The 14,734-nt window shown below is 51.8% G+C and overlaps 6 protein-coding genes across 6 annotated transcripts; 3 read left to right on the forward strand and 3 right to left on the reverse strand.

Annotated features, from left to right (window-relative positions):
* Window positions 1-2,702: 2,702 nt before the first annotated feature.
* On the reverse strand, window positions 2,703-2,885 carry CLAFUR5_07752 (uncharacterized protein; the record flags this gene model as incomplete). The annotated part of the gene is made up of 1 exon (XM_047906900.1): window positions 2,703-2,885. The coding sequence occupies one exon, from the start codon at window positions 2,883-2,885 to the stop codon at window positions 2,703-2,705; it is 183 nt and encodes a 60-aa protein (XP_047763022.1).
* A 3,696-nt stretch (window positions 2,886-6,581) lies between these two features.
* On the forward strand, window positions 6,582-6,851 carry CLAFUR5_07753 (uncharacterized protein; the record flags this gene model as incomplete). Its single annotated transcript, XM_047906901.1, has 2 exons — window positions 6,582-6,632; window positions 6,687-6,851. 2 exons carry the CDS (start codon window positions 6,582-6,584, stop codon window positions 6,849-6,851), a joined length of 216 nt encoding a protein of 71 aa, XP_047763021.1.
* A 38-nt stretch (window positions 6,852-6,889) lies between these two features.
* Window positions 6,890-8,979, forward strand: CLAFUR5_07754 (uncharacterized protein; the record flags this gene model as incomplete). Its single annotated transcript, XM_047906902.1, has 3 exons — window positions 6,890-6,909; window positions 6,951-8,119; window positions 8,153-8,979. The coding sequence occupies 3 exons, from the start codon at window positions 6,890-6,892 to the stop codon at window positions 8,977-8,979; spliced, it is 2,016 nt and encodes a 671-aa protein (XP_047763020.1).
* Window positions 8,980-9,784: 805 nt separating this feature from the next.
* CLAFUR5_07755 (uncharacterized protein) lies at window positions 9,785-11,407 on the reverse strand (the record flags this gene model as incomplete). The annotated part of the gene is made up of 3 exons (XM_047906903.1): window positions 9,785-10,140; window positions 10,200-11,054; window positions 11,125-11,407. The coding sequence occupies 3 exons, from the start codon at window positions 11,405-11,407 to the stop codon at window positions 9,785-9,787; spliced, it is 1,494 nt and encodes a 497-aa protein (XP_047763019.1).
* Window positions 11,408-12,189: 782 nt separating this feature from the next.
* On the reverse strand, window positions 12,190-12,486 carry CLAFUR5_14668 (Ecp13; the record flags this gene model as incomplete). The annotated part of the gene is made up of 2 exons (XM_047913816.1): window positions 12,190-12,290; window positions 12,366-12,486. The coding sequence occupies 2 exons, from the start codon at window positions 12,484-12,486 to the stop codon at window positions 12,190-12,192; spliced, it is 222 nt and encodes a 73-aa protein (XP_047763566.1).
* Window positions 12,487-13,685: 1,199 nt separating this feature from the next.
* On the forward strand, window positions 13,686-13,877 carry CLAFUR5_14669 (uncharacterized protein; the record flags this gene model as incomplete). The annotated part of the gene is made up of 1 exon (XM_047913817.1): window positions 13,686-13,877. The coding sequence occupies one exon, from the start codon at window positions 13,686-13,688 to the stop codon at window positions 13,875-13,877; it is 192 nt and encodes a 63-aa protein (XP_047763565.1).
* Window positions 13,878-14,734: the final 857 nt, after the last annotated feature.

Genomic DNA, 14,734 nt, shown 5'->3' on the forward strand with positions numbered 1-14,734 from the left:
TCCTATAAGCAGCATCGATGACGCACCGGGCTTCCTTAACATTGAAACATGAGGACACCTATTCCTTGAGGAAGACCACATCGGAATTGTCCTCTGACTTCCCGCCATGGTATACCTACCTTGCGGCCAGGAGGGCCAGAAGACTACTCGACGTGCCCGGTTGTATCTAACAGGTACGGGACATACGGTAAGGGATCTATCTACTCGGACCCGGTTGACTCTACGGCCGTACTGCTTTATAGATGAGACGAAAGTGAGTATGTACCGAGCAAGTAGTGCAATGAAGTCTGATCAGGGGAAGACTATCTCCGATCGAGGGACCTGGCCGTCGAAGAGGATGTTAACGATAAGACGAAGACAGCGTAATCGAGTCGATATGTAGGAGGAACTATCAGACTGCGGCTACTGGACCGTGACATGCAATTGGGTCGCCAGATCGAGGATCCAAAATTGACCGCGCCATAGTCCTCCAAGTGCAGGCCAACCACCACAGGCTTGCCTCATAGTTCATCGGGGCCACAATCGCAGCGTTACCTAGCGACTCTTACGGTGACGAGAGCGATAATCATGTCAGCCGTATGGTCCGACAAATGTGATGATGTCCTGCACGACTACTAGGACTCCGTTACGCATTAGCAGAATTCAGAAGGACGAAAGACAATGGCCATCAACATATAATTCTTATTGCCGAAGCCTTCACCTGTACACTTCATAGGGCACTCTTGACGACCGTGCCCGGATTCTTCAAGAGGGTCATGGGCATAGGTAGACAGACTGCGAAGAGACATCCTAGCGAGGAATTCTCAAAGGCTTCCAGAGACGTACTTCGGCCATAATGGTCCTTACAGTGATCCATTCTCGGCATATCGCCCCACCACGACCTACAGCCAGCGACTGAGCGATATTGCAAGTCGTATACCGTCCTCGCTTTTTCCAACGTTCTTGCTAACTAGCAGCTAAAGGTCGACGGCAAATCGTCGCTGCTCACGCGGCACTTTGAAGCGTTAGAGGTCATATTGAACCTATTTGAGAGAGAGGCACCTGGGCCTGAAGCATAATATGACATCCGTGCAAAGTATTCCTGGTGATGTGTAAGGACCGCTATACAGAGCTTAGTAATGTAACCGACCTTCTTCTCCACCACAATACTCACAGCACCTTGCTTATAGACATCTGAGCGAGTCAAGTTTCCAAGCCACATCTACGGATCACAACATACGTCCGCCCCAATCTGGCTTCCCAAAACAACAGCGACTACCGTAATGCGCGAGACAACAGAACTGATAGCGATAGTGAGGGTGACGAGGTCAATGATATCGTGACGACCAAACCATGCTAAGCGGCAGTAAGTAGCGTTCTTCGTAGTCATAGACGCATATTACGATACAAATGCCTCCCGCATTCACGATCCCAGATAAGGCCAGAACCTAATTGCTATACGGCGATAGTGTTGTGATCAACAACCATCCTACTACCAGCCACTGACACTAGTCTCTGGAGAACCATCTCACGTGAATGCCAGATCCAGACCCCCGATCCTTGTCTGCTATCGGACACGGTCTGTCTGCGGTTATGCACGTCTCGCACAACAGAAGCCTGCCAACTGCCAAAATCGACGAGTCTCTGGAGGCCAATGAATCCTTCGTACAGACGACAAGCAAGAACGTCGATCGAAGCCTTTCGCTACAAACCGGACACTCAATAGCGAGGCGCAAGCATTCTCGTTCCAGCTTTACTCTGCCGCAAACGATGATTCATCCACGACTCGAGAAACTCACTGGCGGATGTCTATGGCTGAGAGCACGCGCTGTCGGGAAGAGTCTCCGAGGACCTACGGCGAGGGTATGAGATGTCACTAGCTACTCGGCGCGAAGATCGCAAATACGATGCCGCCTGTCACATCAATTCGGCACAAAATGTTTGCCGGGAGCATGTGAGATACATATGGCGAACCAACCTCGGACATCATCTACAAGTAAAGAACCAGAGCGTCTGGGAGCTGCGGCTAAGCTAGGGGTTCATGAGGAAAGAATCACTACAGTGCCTATCGTCTTAGGCATAGCATCACGGTTTGTGATATCGGTCCTGGTCGAAGTGATGGGCCTTCCCGTACTTCTTTATAGGGAAGCAAGTTCTGGCTTGTGGTATCCTATAGCAGAGTATAAACGTATTAGGCGGATATTCTGTACTAGTGGGGAGTAGATCTTACGCTTTGTCGAGCTGGGACGTTGAAGGTGAGCGTGTTTTTTACCTTCGTTGCTAAGAGCAGCGCGATAGAACAGTAAGACTAGATACTTGATCATTATTGCCAAGACCCGATGCCACCACATCCCTCGGCGTGAGTGACCGTTCAGCGGTCTTCTAAGTATGCATACCACAATCAATGAAAGAGACCGATTTCAGAGTCTTTGACAAGGCCTTGTCACTCCTTCCTCCGGCACGCTGTTACCAGCTGGGTTGGAAGTACTTCGCATGCATACGCCGAATCGCCTGGGCCATGAAGTAGTTGACGGCAGAGATTGGGTAGATGACGACCGGTCGTCAGATTTGTACCATGGCTTCTGCGAATTTTCTTATGGGCTTGAGAGTTTGGCGGGAGTCGAGATTAAGCGATTTGAGGGCAAGAAGGGGCAAGTGGCAACGCGCAAGACCTACACGGTCTCGCACGTATCTACAACACAGAAGCTCTGCCTGCTCCTCTATTAGAGTCCAAAAGACTCTGAGCTCTTGAAGCATATGCGCCATACTTTGGCAGCGATCTCTGCTAGCTTTGCCGTACCTCTCGGAGTCTTCTGTAGGTAGCCGCGCTGCATCGTCGCAAGTTGCTTGGCTGGTGCTGACGTGTTGGCTATCATGGCCATTCTCTGCGGATTGATGCCTTCCATTTTGATGCTCGCGCCAGCACTGGGCACAATGCCAATCAGTCTGCTATTAATGTACGATGCAGAGTCAAGCCCAGAAACTTGATCAGTCGTAGTAGGGGAGCAGCTAGCGTGGTGTTTGGAGAAGTGCTTGAACGTGGTGCTGTGCATAACCTGCCAACACTTCGGTGAGGCAAAAGCTAGACGTCTTTGCCCGGAAATCCGGCTGTCGTAGATATCGGCCGTGCTGTAATTAGTGTCGGCGCGGATCACTATGTTGAGGATAACATGGACAGCCATGGATGAGATTGATGAGGCGTGCTCGATCTGTAGGAATGATTTCATCTACGTAACGGTGGTCTTGACGACCGTGATTGAGATCCTCCAACATTGAGAGCCACGGACGACGTCAAAAGTATGTGTAATGATCGATGTGGCACTGCTAACACCCACAATTGATTTGTTGGTATAAAGCTCCGGTCTTCTGTCAATATCTCTTCTAGCTTCGAGCACCGATGTATACTGTGAATGCGAGTAAGTAAGGAAGGACACGTGGGAACTTCGATGTCGCAGCGTACTTCTCTGCTTCTAGTTGCGACTTGTCTTCGTTGCTACCGGTGCTATCACTCTTATAGGACTTTTACGGTTGCCGCCATCGCTCGACAGGCCGGCTTCACACACTTCAAGGAATGTGACTCGATCTGTAATGGACTTAACAGTGAAGGCCCATGTGCTCGGAAGTGGCTGAGGCATTGATATATATGTAGTTTGCCTAACATCGGAACCGGATCACGATATGCACGTTCGGTGTGTGAGCATGCTGTCTGTCGCGTCTCTTTCCTGGCGGTACGCGTGGAGTCGTCCATTTTCAGCTCAAGTTCCGCCTTGTTGGCTAGGGGTGTCGGGGTACTCGAAGTCGTCAGCCTTCGAAGTATCAAGCCAGCTGAAATTGCAGGCCATTATAGTGCTCGAAGAACATCGCCCACTTCATAGCTATGCAGTCAGCGTTCTAAGCTTCGATGTAAGCGTGTATCTCATCGCTCTCACCTTTGACTTCGCATTAGAATGTACGAATGTACTAGTTGTTCGCATCACTGGTCCGCGAGCGTGTAGCATCGTACTTGCTCACTAGAAAGCATTCTCGATCCAAATTCCTTGCTGCTACGAGATAGGACCCGGGGATGCACATGCTTACGCAATCCGCACGACACTTGGGCCAGTGCAAGGCGGAGGGGACTTTCGTCGGTTCCCTAGACTCCGTAGCCCTGCTGCCAGGTCCAAGAATGCTAGGAAAGTATGAAATGGTGCAACTTCCTAAGATCTCGGGAGCTCGCCGGCCAGCAGATCCTATGGATGGTTGATCACTTACTGCACCGGTCCTTTGGTCTATAGATCGACTCGAGAAGTAGTGTCCCGACGTCTTTTTGTGTGACATACCTCAGCGATTTTGAAGTCCGGAAAGGTACGCGATGAGACCGAAGAAGATGTCCGATAAGAACGTGCAAGACGTAGTGAAGAGTCGAGCGCTTCCTTTAGTAGATCTAGAAGGGCGTGATGTAGCCACTCAAGGAGACCACTGAGATGCCAGTTATCTTCCGGAATGGCCCTTCAGAAACTCGAAGACCGGGCCCGCACTATGTATGGCACGATCCCAGCTTGACGTCGGAGCACCCGCGATCTCGTCGAAGCTTCGAGCAACCACGATCTCGGTCATCATCGATATTGAGACTGGTAATAGCTTTGCTTATTGCTGGAATCGCCGCATTAATAGATGCTTCAAAACGTGGAAAAGGCCACAGAGCCCAGCTTCTCGACTATCAGGACTCCTTCCAGTTCCCACAGAGAATCAACACACGTTAAGGTGATCATTTCGCGCTGGGCAACGCCGACAGCCGTAACCAGGATGACTTTGGGCACTGTGCCGCAATGTTCTCCAACTAGTCATAACAGCCGCTACGAGGTACTGACCAGCGACAAATCCACCAGCAGCACGCTATAGATGACCAAGACATTCCTCGGCCTAAAGGAACTGCACACAGGCGTAGCTCAGATCATTGCCGACATTAATTACCGAGGCATTGCGAGACATACAGGCCGTCGGGCGACGGTAATGATGATCTTAGGGAGGTAGGGCTCTCTAGACCACCGTCTGCTGTTCTTGACAGGCGGTCGCGATGTTACGTAGGTGTTGTTCGAAGTATTCGAGAAACGGTCGTTCGAGGCAGACGCTATGGCTGTGGTGTTGGTTGGAGCGGAGTCTTTGACGAGTTGCGACGGTGGCAGGGTGGAAGAAGGGGTTAGTCTTTGTTATAGGTTGTCAGATCCACTGTCGAGACTCGATGGCTTTGCAGGTCGATGAAACCATACCTTGCTGGACTGCTATGAGGTACCAAATTGCTAATTGTGAGTCTAGGAAAGGTATCGCTGATCTTGCAATGTCATGACAGATCCGTCTTTGACGGTGCTGACCCAACCTTAAGTAGGAGTAAAGCCGACCGGTTGTTGCTCTCGAGCTCTGCTAGGATGACTTTGATCCTCTGAAAGCTCGGTGGAAGAAGCCGTACACATAGCATAACCGGTAACTGTAAGTAATATAGGTGTTGGCTGAAGTCGTCCTCTAGTAGGCTCACGTTGATGTCGAATGTCATCGTGTGCCTTCTCTTCGCCGAGGACGGTCATCAATAATGTGCGATCTTGGCCAAATCGACGGGTACAGGATATGGCTTCCAACTGGATCGATCTCGCGTTCCCGTAGGACAGAAGCTTCTCGTCCTTCGAGTGTCACACTCCTAGCCCCCCTAAGTATGTTGAGAGGGATGCCAACCATATTGCGGACGTTGAAGATGTTGCTGGCCTGTATCGCTGCATAGAGCCTCTAGCACATCGCCGATGAAGCTGCGCGTGGAAATCTTGCTGTTAACCTAGAATCTTGGCAACACCTTTGATGCTAAGCTGAGCTCAGCAGACAGGTGTATGGCGAAATTCTTCAGGAGATACCGCCCGCGCCTTGGCTCTAGCATGAGACGTTCGTCGCTGGGCTGCTTCCTGCGCCTCTTAAGCATCCTTACGGTTCCGTAGGCGTCTGACGCCTAGGGAATCGGATATCTGGCCGGCTGACCTGCGCCAGAAACTCTACCAGGCCGTCAGTCTCTATCAAGATGGCGTTAGCCAAAACAGCACGGCGGCGTCGAAGGAGATGACGATGTCGTAGCAGGACGACGCTGGACAATGCTGTAGCTATACCTACACATTGCCATAGTGACTAGGGCTATGCTATACTACATGCCATTGAAGTCAGGAGCCACGTGTACACAAGTAAGTCGTTGATGAGGTGAAGATGGTGGAAAGAGAGTTGTGTTGATGTTGTTATGATAGGGCTTATGCAGCCTAAATTCAAGCAGCCAATAGGTTCTAACATCGACATCAACATCCCGTCATGTCATCAATTTCATCGACTCTTATTCTTCCTCCCACCGCTCTGTATCACGTTTACCCACGTGCGCCTGTGATGGAGGTAGATAAAGACGATGAAGGTATCGGCGAGGGCAGAGTCAGCTAGCTGCCAGCTACCGGCCGCCGACTTGCAGTGCAATCCTCTAGCGACCCAAGGTAGAAATATATAGACTGTTTCTCTTCATGACAATCTTCGTTCTTTCTTTCTACCCTTCAAAAGATCCACGGACTACAACATTCCCATTAACCACCTACCGCCACTAGGACATGGCGCCACGAACACGCTCCGCGACCAAGGCCAAGAAGGCGACCAGAAAGGTAAGGTGACATTCCTCCAAGCACCCACACTCATACTGACCTCTACCTTCGCAGTCCCGCGCGCCCACCTACTACGGGTCCGATGGAGAATCTGAACTGGAGCTCTATAGTGATGATGAAATTGCCGACGACGAGGACGAAGAGGATGATGCCGACTACGTCGACCTCTTTGCCGGTCGTACCAAAGCGGAAATCATCTCTAGCAAGAACTTCAACTAGAAGGAACACAAGACGGCCATCCTGACTCATGCTTTGCAATGGTATGTTCATCTCCATCGTTCGTAGTCTTGCGACCTTCCTTTGCTAACTTCATCTCAGCGACTACTCTGCCCGAAATCTGCCAACTATCAAAGATGTCATCGCTCTGATCCACCTCACCGGCCTCCCCTTGTTCGCAGGCAGACACGTCGCGGGCATCTGTGTCGGCAAACTCATCGACACAATCTACAACACCATCTCTCCTTCAGCCCTTCCCGGACTTCTCCGCAACACGGACGCTGGTGTCGAGGTCTCCAATGCTCTGTACAAGGCCTCCAAGAAACCCGGCTTCTCCTCCAACCAGATCGGCTCTTCCGCTCTGTTCATATCTCACGCCGAGACACACCTCTTCCGTCTCCAACCCGCCAAGCCATCGATCTCGAAAGATTTCCTGAAGAAGAAGGTCATGAAGAAGCTCATCCTCAGCAAGGCCCTTACTGATGAGAATGTTGTGGAGCACTGCTCTCAACTCCAGGCTAATGAGGAAGAGCGACGGGCCGCGGAGGAGCAGGCTCAGACCGAGATGGAAGCTCGAGTTGAGAAGCGAGCGCGCGAAGAGATGCGAGTCCGTGCGAAGAGGGAGAGGCTGGCGAGAGCTGAGAAGCAGGCCATGGAGGCGAAGCTGGCTAGAGAGGAGAAGAGAGCCATGGAAGCAAAGCTTGCCCGAGATGAGAAGCGAGCCATGGAAGCAAAGCTGGCCAAACTCGAGAAGCTGGCCAGAGACGCAAAGATCGCCAAAGCTTCGAAGTCACGCCAGCCCAAAGAGCAACTCCGTCAACACCGTAACTCCACTGATCGCACCAACAACGACGTCTCCGACCAGAACGATGCTCCCAAGCCCGCCAGCCCCCTTGTCGAGCTTGTTCGCCGCCTACCCAAGGACCAGCGAGCGGGGGTGCGGATGATGGCCAAGGAGATGCAAGATGTCTGTGTGGATAATGACATTATTGTCAAGTCGGTCAGCAGAAAGGTTAACAACCTCTTGTCGAAGGACTCCGATGAAGATGACGACCTTGGAAAGCAGCTTGCAAATGGCATGGATGGTCTTGGTGCCAGCGATGGAAGCGAGCACTTGTCTGATGATGATGCTAGTCATCAGACTGATGTGAAGGAGGAGGATGCTAGGGACACTGACAATAGGGACTCTGGCATTGAGGTCGACAACGACAATGCTGGTGATGGCAATGATCATAGCATTCTGGGAGAAGATTCCGAGGGCTCTGATCAAAGTGAGTGAGACGAGACTGCTAGCGACTAGGAAGTCGCTCAGCAGAGTGAGACCGAGAGCCTTCTGGACAACAGCGACGACGGAGTCAGCAACTTAGACACAGACATCAACATCACCAACCTCAACACAGCCGCCGAGGATTTCGACCTTTTTAGCGAGGCCGAACAAAGTGACTGCGAAGTCAAAACCCGCAAAGCCCTCCTCGAATCCAGCAAAGTCGACCTCGGCGCTCTCCTCCGCAAGGTCAAAGCTGAGGCCCACCGAACCTCCTCCAAGGGTAAGACTCCTTTACCACGGAAGGAGATGGATACCAGCTTCAGGGTAGACGGCACTTTCTCTGATATCAAGAAGGCCAAGAAGACTCCACCTGACGACACGACTTCTGCGCAGAAGAAGAAGATGAAGACTTCCCCTACCGACGAAACTCCTTCGAAGTCGAAGACTAATAAGCATGCCGAGGCTTCAGCTCCGAAGCAGAACCAGAAGCAGAAGATCAGCATTTCTATCGCCAAGAAGACCTCAACTACGAGCAAGGACGCATCACCAGCTTCAGCTTCCTCCACCACTAGCGGTAGTGCTCTCAAGAAGAATCTCATAGCAGCAACGCCTAAGAAGTCTTCTACCTTCTCCACCTCCACCTCCACCCTAACCAGCACCGCAAAGAAGACCTCTTCTTCTCCCCCCACCAGCACTAGCGCCAGCGCCAAGGCTCCTACGCTGAACGAAATGAAGAAAGAGAAGAAGACTACTACGGTAAACAATAGATTGAAACCCTCTTCGACCAGAACTGCCTCTTCGACCAGAACTGCCGCGCAGAAGAACAAAGCTTCGGACCTTACCGCTGCTCTTCTTGGGTTGTGAGTTGTGAGTTGTAGGTTGTGGGCTGTGGGTTGTAGGCTGTGGGTTGTAGGTTGTGGATGGATGGATAGGGTGAGATGGGACGGGAATGGAGCTTGACAACAGGGCCAGCCTGGTATAGTATGAAGGGAGGGAGCTTGCTAATGATAATGATGACGACATGCACGAAAGACAAATACCAGGAAAAAGACGAAAACCAGAAAAACAAAGACCGAGAGACATGGGAGATGGGACAGAATAGGGACAGAATAGGGATAGGGATCTTCGATGGCAATGGTATCTATGCTCACACCCATACCGATATCACTTCCCTTTACTTTACCTGACCCTAATACCGAGCGAACGAGATCTAACGACCCTCCCGCATCCCTTCTCCCTTTCCTCTTCTCTCATGTAGCTCCCGCATCCCTTCTCCCTTTCTCCTTCTCACCCGAGCATCTCCACGCCGCCTCATGTCCATTATTAATCAATCACCAGCACCAACACCAACACCAACACCACCACTAGCAGCAGTCCCCGTCCTCAGCGTCTCCAGCAGCGTCTATCTGGTAGGCAATGAGGCAGGCTCTTCGTGATGGTGCTGCGTATCATATCAGGGTATCGTCCTATCTTCCCACGGGGTCTGGCGTAGAGCGAGCGAGAGCGAGCGAGTATCACAGTACAGCGATTCGCCGTTCTCACGAACTGACAAAAGCAAGATGTCGTTTTTAGGACGATATAGGTTCGTGATTTCTAGGTAGTATATACTGTACACCGATACGACCACAGGCCGGTACCTCACTCTTCGATTACACTTCTGCTAACACCCTCAACCCCCCCCCCCCCCAGCACTATCAACACCAACATCAACATCATACTCCACATCCGTCCTAATCACATACTTCGTCCCCTCCACGACCCCCGTCCCCTCATGCAGCAACGCCCCCTTGGCCTCCCCATGCGGGAACACCGCCACGCTGCCCATAATCGGCTGCACGGGATACGCGGTGATGACGCCTTCCCGCCCACCGCTGGGGAGGAAGAAGGTCGTTTCGCCGCCGCGGAAGTCGTCGTTGAGGTAGATTAGGAAGGTGTATAGACTCGATTGGAGGGCGTGGGGTGGGGAGGCGTCGTATTGGTAGGTGTCGGTTATTGGATCGAGGCCGGAGGGGGGCCAGGCGCCGTCTGAGATTGTTAGTAGGGTAGATACGTTTGGCGCGATTGTTTGAATAATGCTGACTCACCAATATGGCATCGATACTCGGCACCAGGGACATATCGATACACGCGGAACCTCCTGTTAACACCTCGGACCTGCCTCCCAGTGACTGATTCCGGCACGAATGGACTCACTCTCTCCCATAATCTATCATGAAAAACCTGATCCACAATCCAGTAAAAGTTGTGTGCCAGAATACTCGTGTCTTCGTCTTGCCGGATTGGCGCATCAGGGATGAAGCCCATGGTCTCACCCGCGGCGATCATCGACGAGCACTCCTCGGGCGAGAGGACGTCCTTGATTAGTCGTAGATTCGGCACGATTGGGTGCTTGTGTACTGATGTTGTCTTTGGACCGTTGTCGAGCGGGATCGTAGCATTTTGTGATGCGAAGAGGACAGCGGGATGTAGATTCGGAGGCTTGCGCTGTGCACCAGACGTGGTCTCGACAATGCGGAATTTGTTCTTGAGACTAGGCGGACACGATTTGAAGATGCTCCCATCTTCCACGCTGGCACGTGTCAATCTTGTGGGCGTTTGCCTTTCTCGTAGGTCCCATGTGCTTTGGAGAGCGATGGTGCCAGGCTCAGCTGTGATGTTTATTGGGGTGGGGTCTGTCGGGCCAGTGACACGGAGGACAGCGTCGAGTACTTGCCGGAGCTCTTGGTCTCTAGGAGAAGAAAGTCCAGCGACGGTCATAGTAGAGGGCTCAACATGGATCGCGAGACCACTGATGACATCCAGCGCACGAACCCAGCGACACAAAGCGCCAAGGGAGGGAGTCTCGTTGCGGATGCGCATCTCTGCGAGCAAGACCCTGGCATCGGTGAATTTGGTATCAGACAAAGCGGCCGAGATTCGAGCCGTCAGGCTGTTGCCCTCTGGAAGTAACGTTACTGCTCAGCTCTTACAGATATATAATTGGATGCGATCTTAATGATTATGGCTCACCAACAGCATTCTGACCCGTTGTACAAGCGTGGCGGAAATTGAACACAGCCGTACGTACATCCTTACATGTTTTCGACTTGATGACGCTAGGATGTGCCGTCAACGTCTGTAGCGTTTCTACTGTGATTTCGAGATCCTCTGTCGACACTACGGCTGATGCAATAGTGGGCTCCACGTGTGTATCTTCGTAGGGCGGCGTTCGAATGCCTGTGCCCGCCGCCTGCTTCTTTGAGGCTGCTGCTGCATCCGCCGGCGGTTTATTGTTACGCTTCCGCTTGGCCATTGTCTGGGCAATCTGTTCCTCTGCTCGCGCGCAGTCTGTGTCGTCTACTCGGACGCGACCTGTCGTCGGTGTAGTCTCGGGCGTAACCGCTATCGGTATCGTCTCGCTATCGGTATCGTCTCGCTGTCGGTATCGTCTCGTAGTCGGTATCGTCTCGCTGTCGGTATCGTCTCGCTATCGGTATCGTCTCGTAGTCGGTATCGTCTCGCAATCGCTGTCGTCTCGTGGTGAAATTGAAAAAGTCGAATCGTAATCGCAACTCTTGCACTCGTGGTCGTCCCCGATGCAATCTGTCGTTTCACGGTCGTCGCGCTAGAGAAATAGAAATAGAGTCCCGCGTGGCTGAGGTCCAAGTACACGGTGCACGGTACACGGTCCGACGTCGCAATGTGAGCTATGACTAAGCAATCAATAGACGGCTTTAGCCGCGTCGACACCGTGGTAGGTATACACAGCGACAGTGTACACAGCGACAGTGAGAGCAGCGACACACAGCGACAGTGAGAGCAGCGATGGCGCAAAGATACGAGGCTTGGCTCCGCCGCCTCGTAGCACATTCTACGTAACGCCTTGAACCCCGACTGTTGAAGATGGGGCATCGTGGCAGGTACAGCAAGCTGACCCAGCGCGGCCGACTCTAGAGCTGACATCTCACGCTTCCCTTATTATCGAACATCAACTCATTGCGCCCATCATCTCGCCGACACCTATCACCCTCTAACCAAGGAGTCACTAGCCAAAGTCTGCTCTTCCTTTCTACCCTCGCCTTGGTCAAAGACAAGCTAGGCACAAATATTAAATAGGGTACATCCACGAGGACAGCATTTGCTAGTGTTCTTGTCGCAGCAAGATCCGCAGCAATCTCCATTAGAATAGCAGATAGCTAAGATAAGGGCGGATCGTGTTAGCAAGATACCTTTCATCCTACTATCGTGATATGAAACAAGGGGCAACTCACGAGGATCTATGCACTGACGCTTCTCGAGGTTAAAGACATCATGCCCAGCGTCATCCACGACGCCTCTTGGAGAGAGTGCCAGTGTTGTAGCGGCGAAGAGAAAGATTGCGAAGAAGCGCATATTAATGTTGTAGCTTGGGGGTTTTGGTAGACCTTGATGTGATCTGAGCGCGATATTAGTCGGGCGACGGTTAGGAAGTAATTTGGGGCACTTTACTTGTGTATAGCAGGTTGCTGATGTGCTCTTTATACACATCTACCGCAAGCGGCCGATATATATCTTATATCATCCCTCTGCACCTTCTGTCGGTCAAAGTCAGTGCGGACGCCCTGTTTAAGTCTTCAACGTTGTTCAACAACAACAAATCCTGACTAGTCCGGTCCGTTGCTGTCAGACTTACACAGACAAATTTGTGAAGGCTATGTAGCTTATTATGCCCTTGGTTTGAGGCTGAACTCAGAGCTTGTCGTTTATAGACTAAAATGCAAAGGGACGTGTCGTTTGAGTCAGTAGTAGCAGCTCTTCCGCCGCAACGGCAAGACATACAGCCAATAGAGAGCATAATTCTCCTTGTCATTGTATCTGCCAATCGGCTTCAGCCAACATCGAGAGCTCCGTGGGAAAGACTAGTAGTTTCAGAAAGCTACTTGTTGAAGCTACTCACACCGCTCGTGGCAGCAAATCGGGCATGTAAACGCCGCGCTTTTCTCGGGCTAGACTTTCAGGGGTCACTGCATATAGGGATCCTTGCGGGGCCTGAGCTAGTGCAATCCTAGCACACTGTGGCTTAGTTACGAAATCTACGACACACCGACACCTAGCCCCACAAAATCCACGTTTACACTGCAAGGCTCTCCCTATCGAGTCCGAAACCCTCAGCTTCCGCGGATTATACTATACGTCTATAGGCGGGCCTAGATACTTCCTAACAACTGCACCCTCTTCATACCTACCGTATGCAAGCTACTATCAAGGAAGCGAACACCGAGGGGATCCAGTAGCTAGCTCGGAAATACCCTAACCAAGCTCAAACCCAAGTCCCCTGTCGTGTTGGTCTTCCTCCGGCAGTGTTGAAGAGTATGTATAAAAACTCGAGATACCGCGAGCTAAACGACTTCCGGAGCCGAAAAAGGTGACTGTAGCACAGTCGTACAACTATAAAGACCCCCTCCACATCGCCCTTCTCTTCCCTATCAGGTCCCAACACCCTCAGCTTCTTCTATCCCGACCCAATTCGCACCCTACGTACTCCTCTCCTCTCCCCTCTCTTAAGCCTCCTACTATCATCAGCTAACCCAACCCTCACCAGATACCTCACTATGCACTTCCTCTCCGCAGTCATAGCCATTCTCACGGCCACAATCGGCATCGTAACAGCAGCGGGCGGCGGCTTTTGCGAAGACTGCGGAACGGCATGCTTCGACAAGAATCCGGGCAATACCGCTGGCTACTGCAGCTGTCTGAGCAAGTCATGCGGGAGCTGCGGTGCTCTTCCATCGCCGCTATGTTGATGAAGGAACGCAGGGCGAGAGATATTTCACGACGAGTAACGTTTCGCGAGAAGGTGGAGGGGATACGGTCCGAGAATTAGGGAGGACGGGACGCTATGCTGGAAATGGAGAGGCGGCAATGGCTCTCGTGATGTTTGAAACTCAAAATGAAAATCATACCCGTAGGCAGGATGCAGAGCAAGATGTGGGATATGGGCCGCGATGACAATAAAAGGCAATCAAATCCTGCTCGCTCACGGCCATCTTCTATCGAAAATGGCCGACAGTCGTTTTTTCGAGACACGACCAAAACGAGCGTGTCTGACGTAGACTAGTACTCCGTCTTCCCTACGGCAGCTAGGCAGGTCGCGATAGAACCCATTCCTGGCTCCGTTTTGCCAACGCTCGCGACGCTTATAGCGCAGAGCAGCGCCTTATGTATGCCGATGCTGCTGACTCGACGTGCTTAGGCATAGCTGTTTTACGCTCCATCTGCCGGTCGGCTATAGAGGCTTCAAGTTTTCGTTCTCCGTCAACCTCCAGAGTGCAATTTGAGCTAGGAACAAAACCGACTGCAGTGAGCTTCATGATGACTTGGTCATCTCTAACGACTGCTATGTAAGTGTCATTGAAGTCACGAGCAAGGACTGTCGAGCTCGTCGCCTAGGGCGGCCGTTGGCTATACAGCACTCTCGAGTCTCGCGCGAAGAATCTGTGCTTCCTTGCCACACTCCCTAACTATGAAGATCTAGGTCCCGAATATTCCACGCTCACTTAGGGTTAGGGTTAGGGTTAGGGTTAGGGTTAGGGTTAGGGTTAGGGTTAGGGTTAGGGTTAGGGTTAGGGTTAGGGTTAGGGTTAGGGTTAGGGTTAGGGTT

Source organism: Fulvia fulva, chromosome 6 (assembly GCF_020509005.1).
Source record: "Fulvia fulva chromosome 6, complete sequence".
Classification (NCBI taxonomy): Eukaryota; Fungi; Ascomycota; class Dothideomycetes; order Mycosphaerellales; family Mycosphaerellaceae; genus Fulvia; species Fulvia fulva.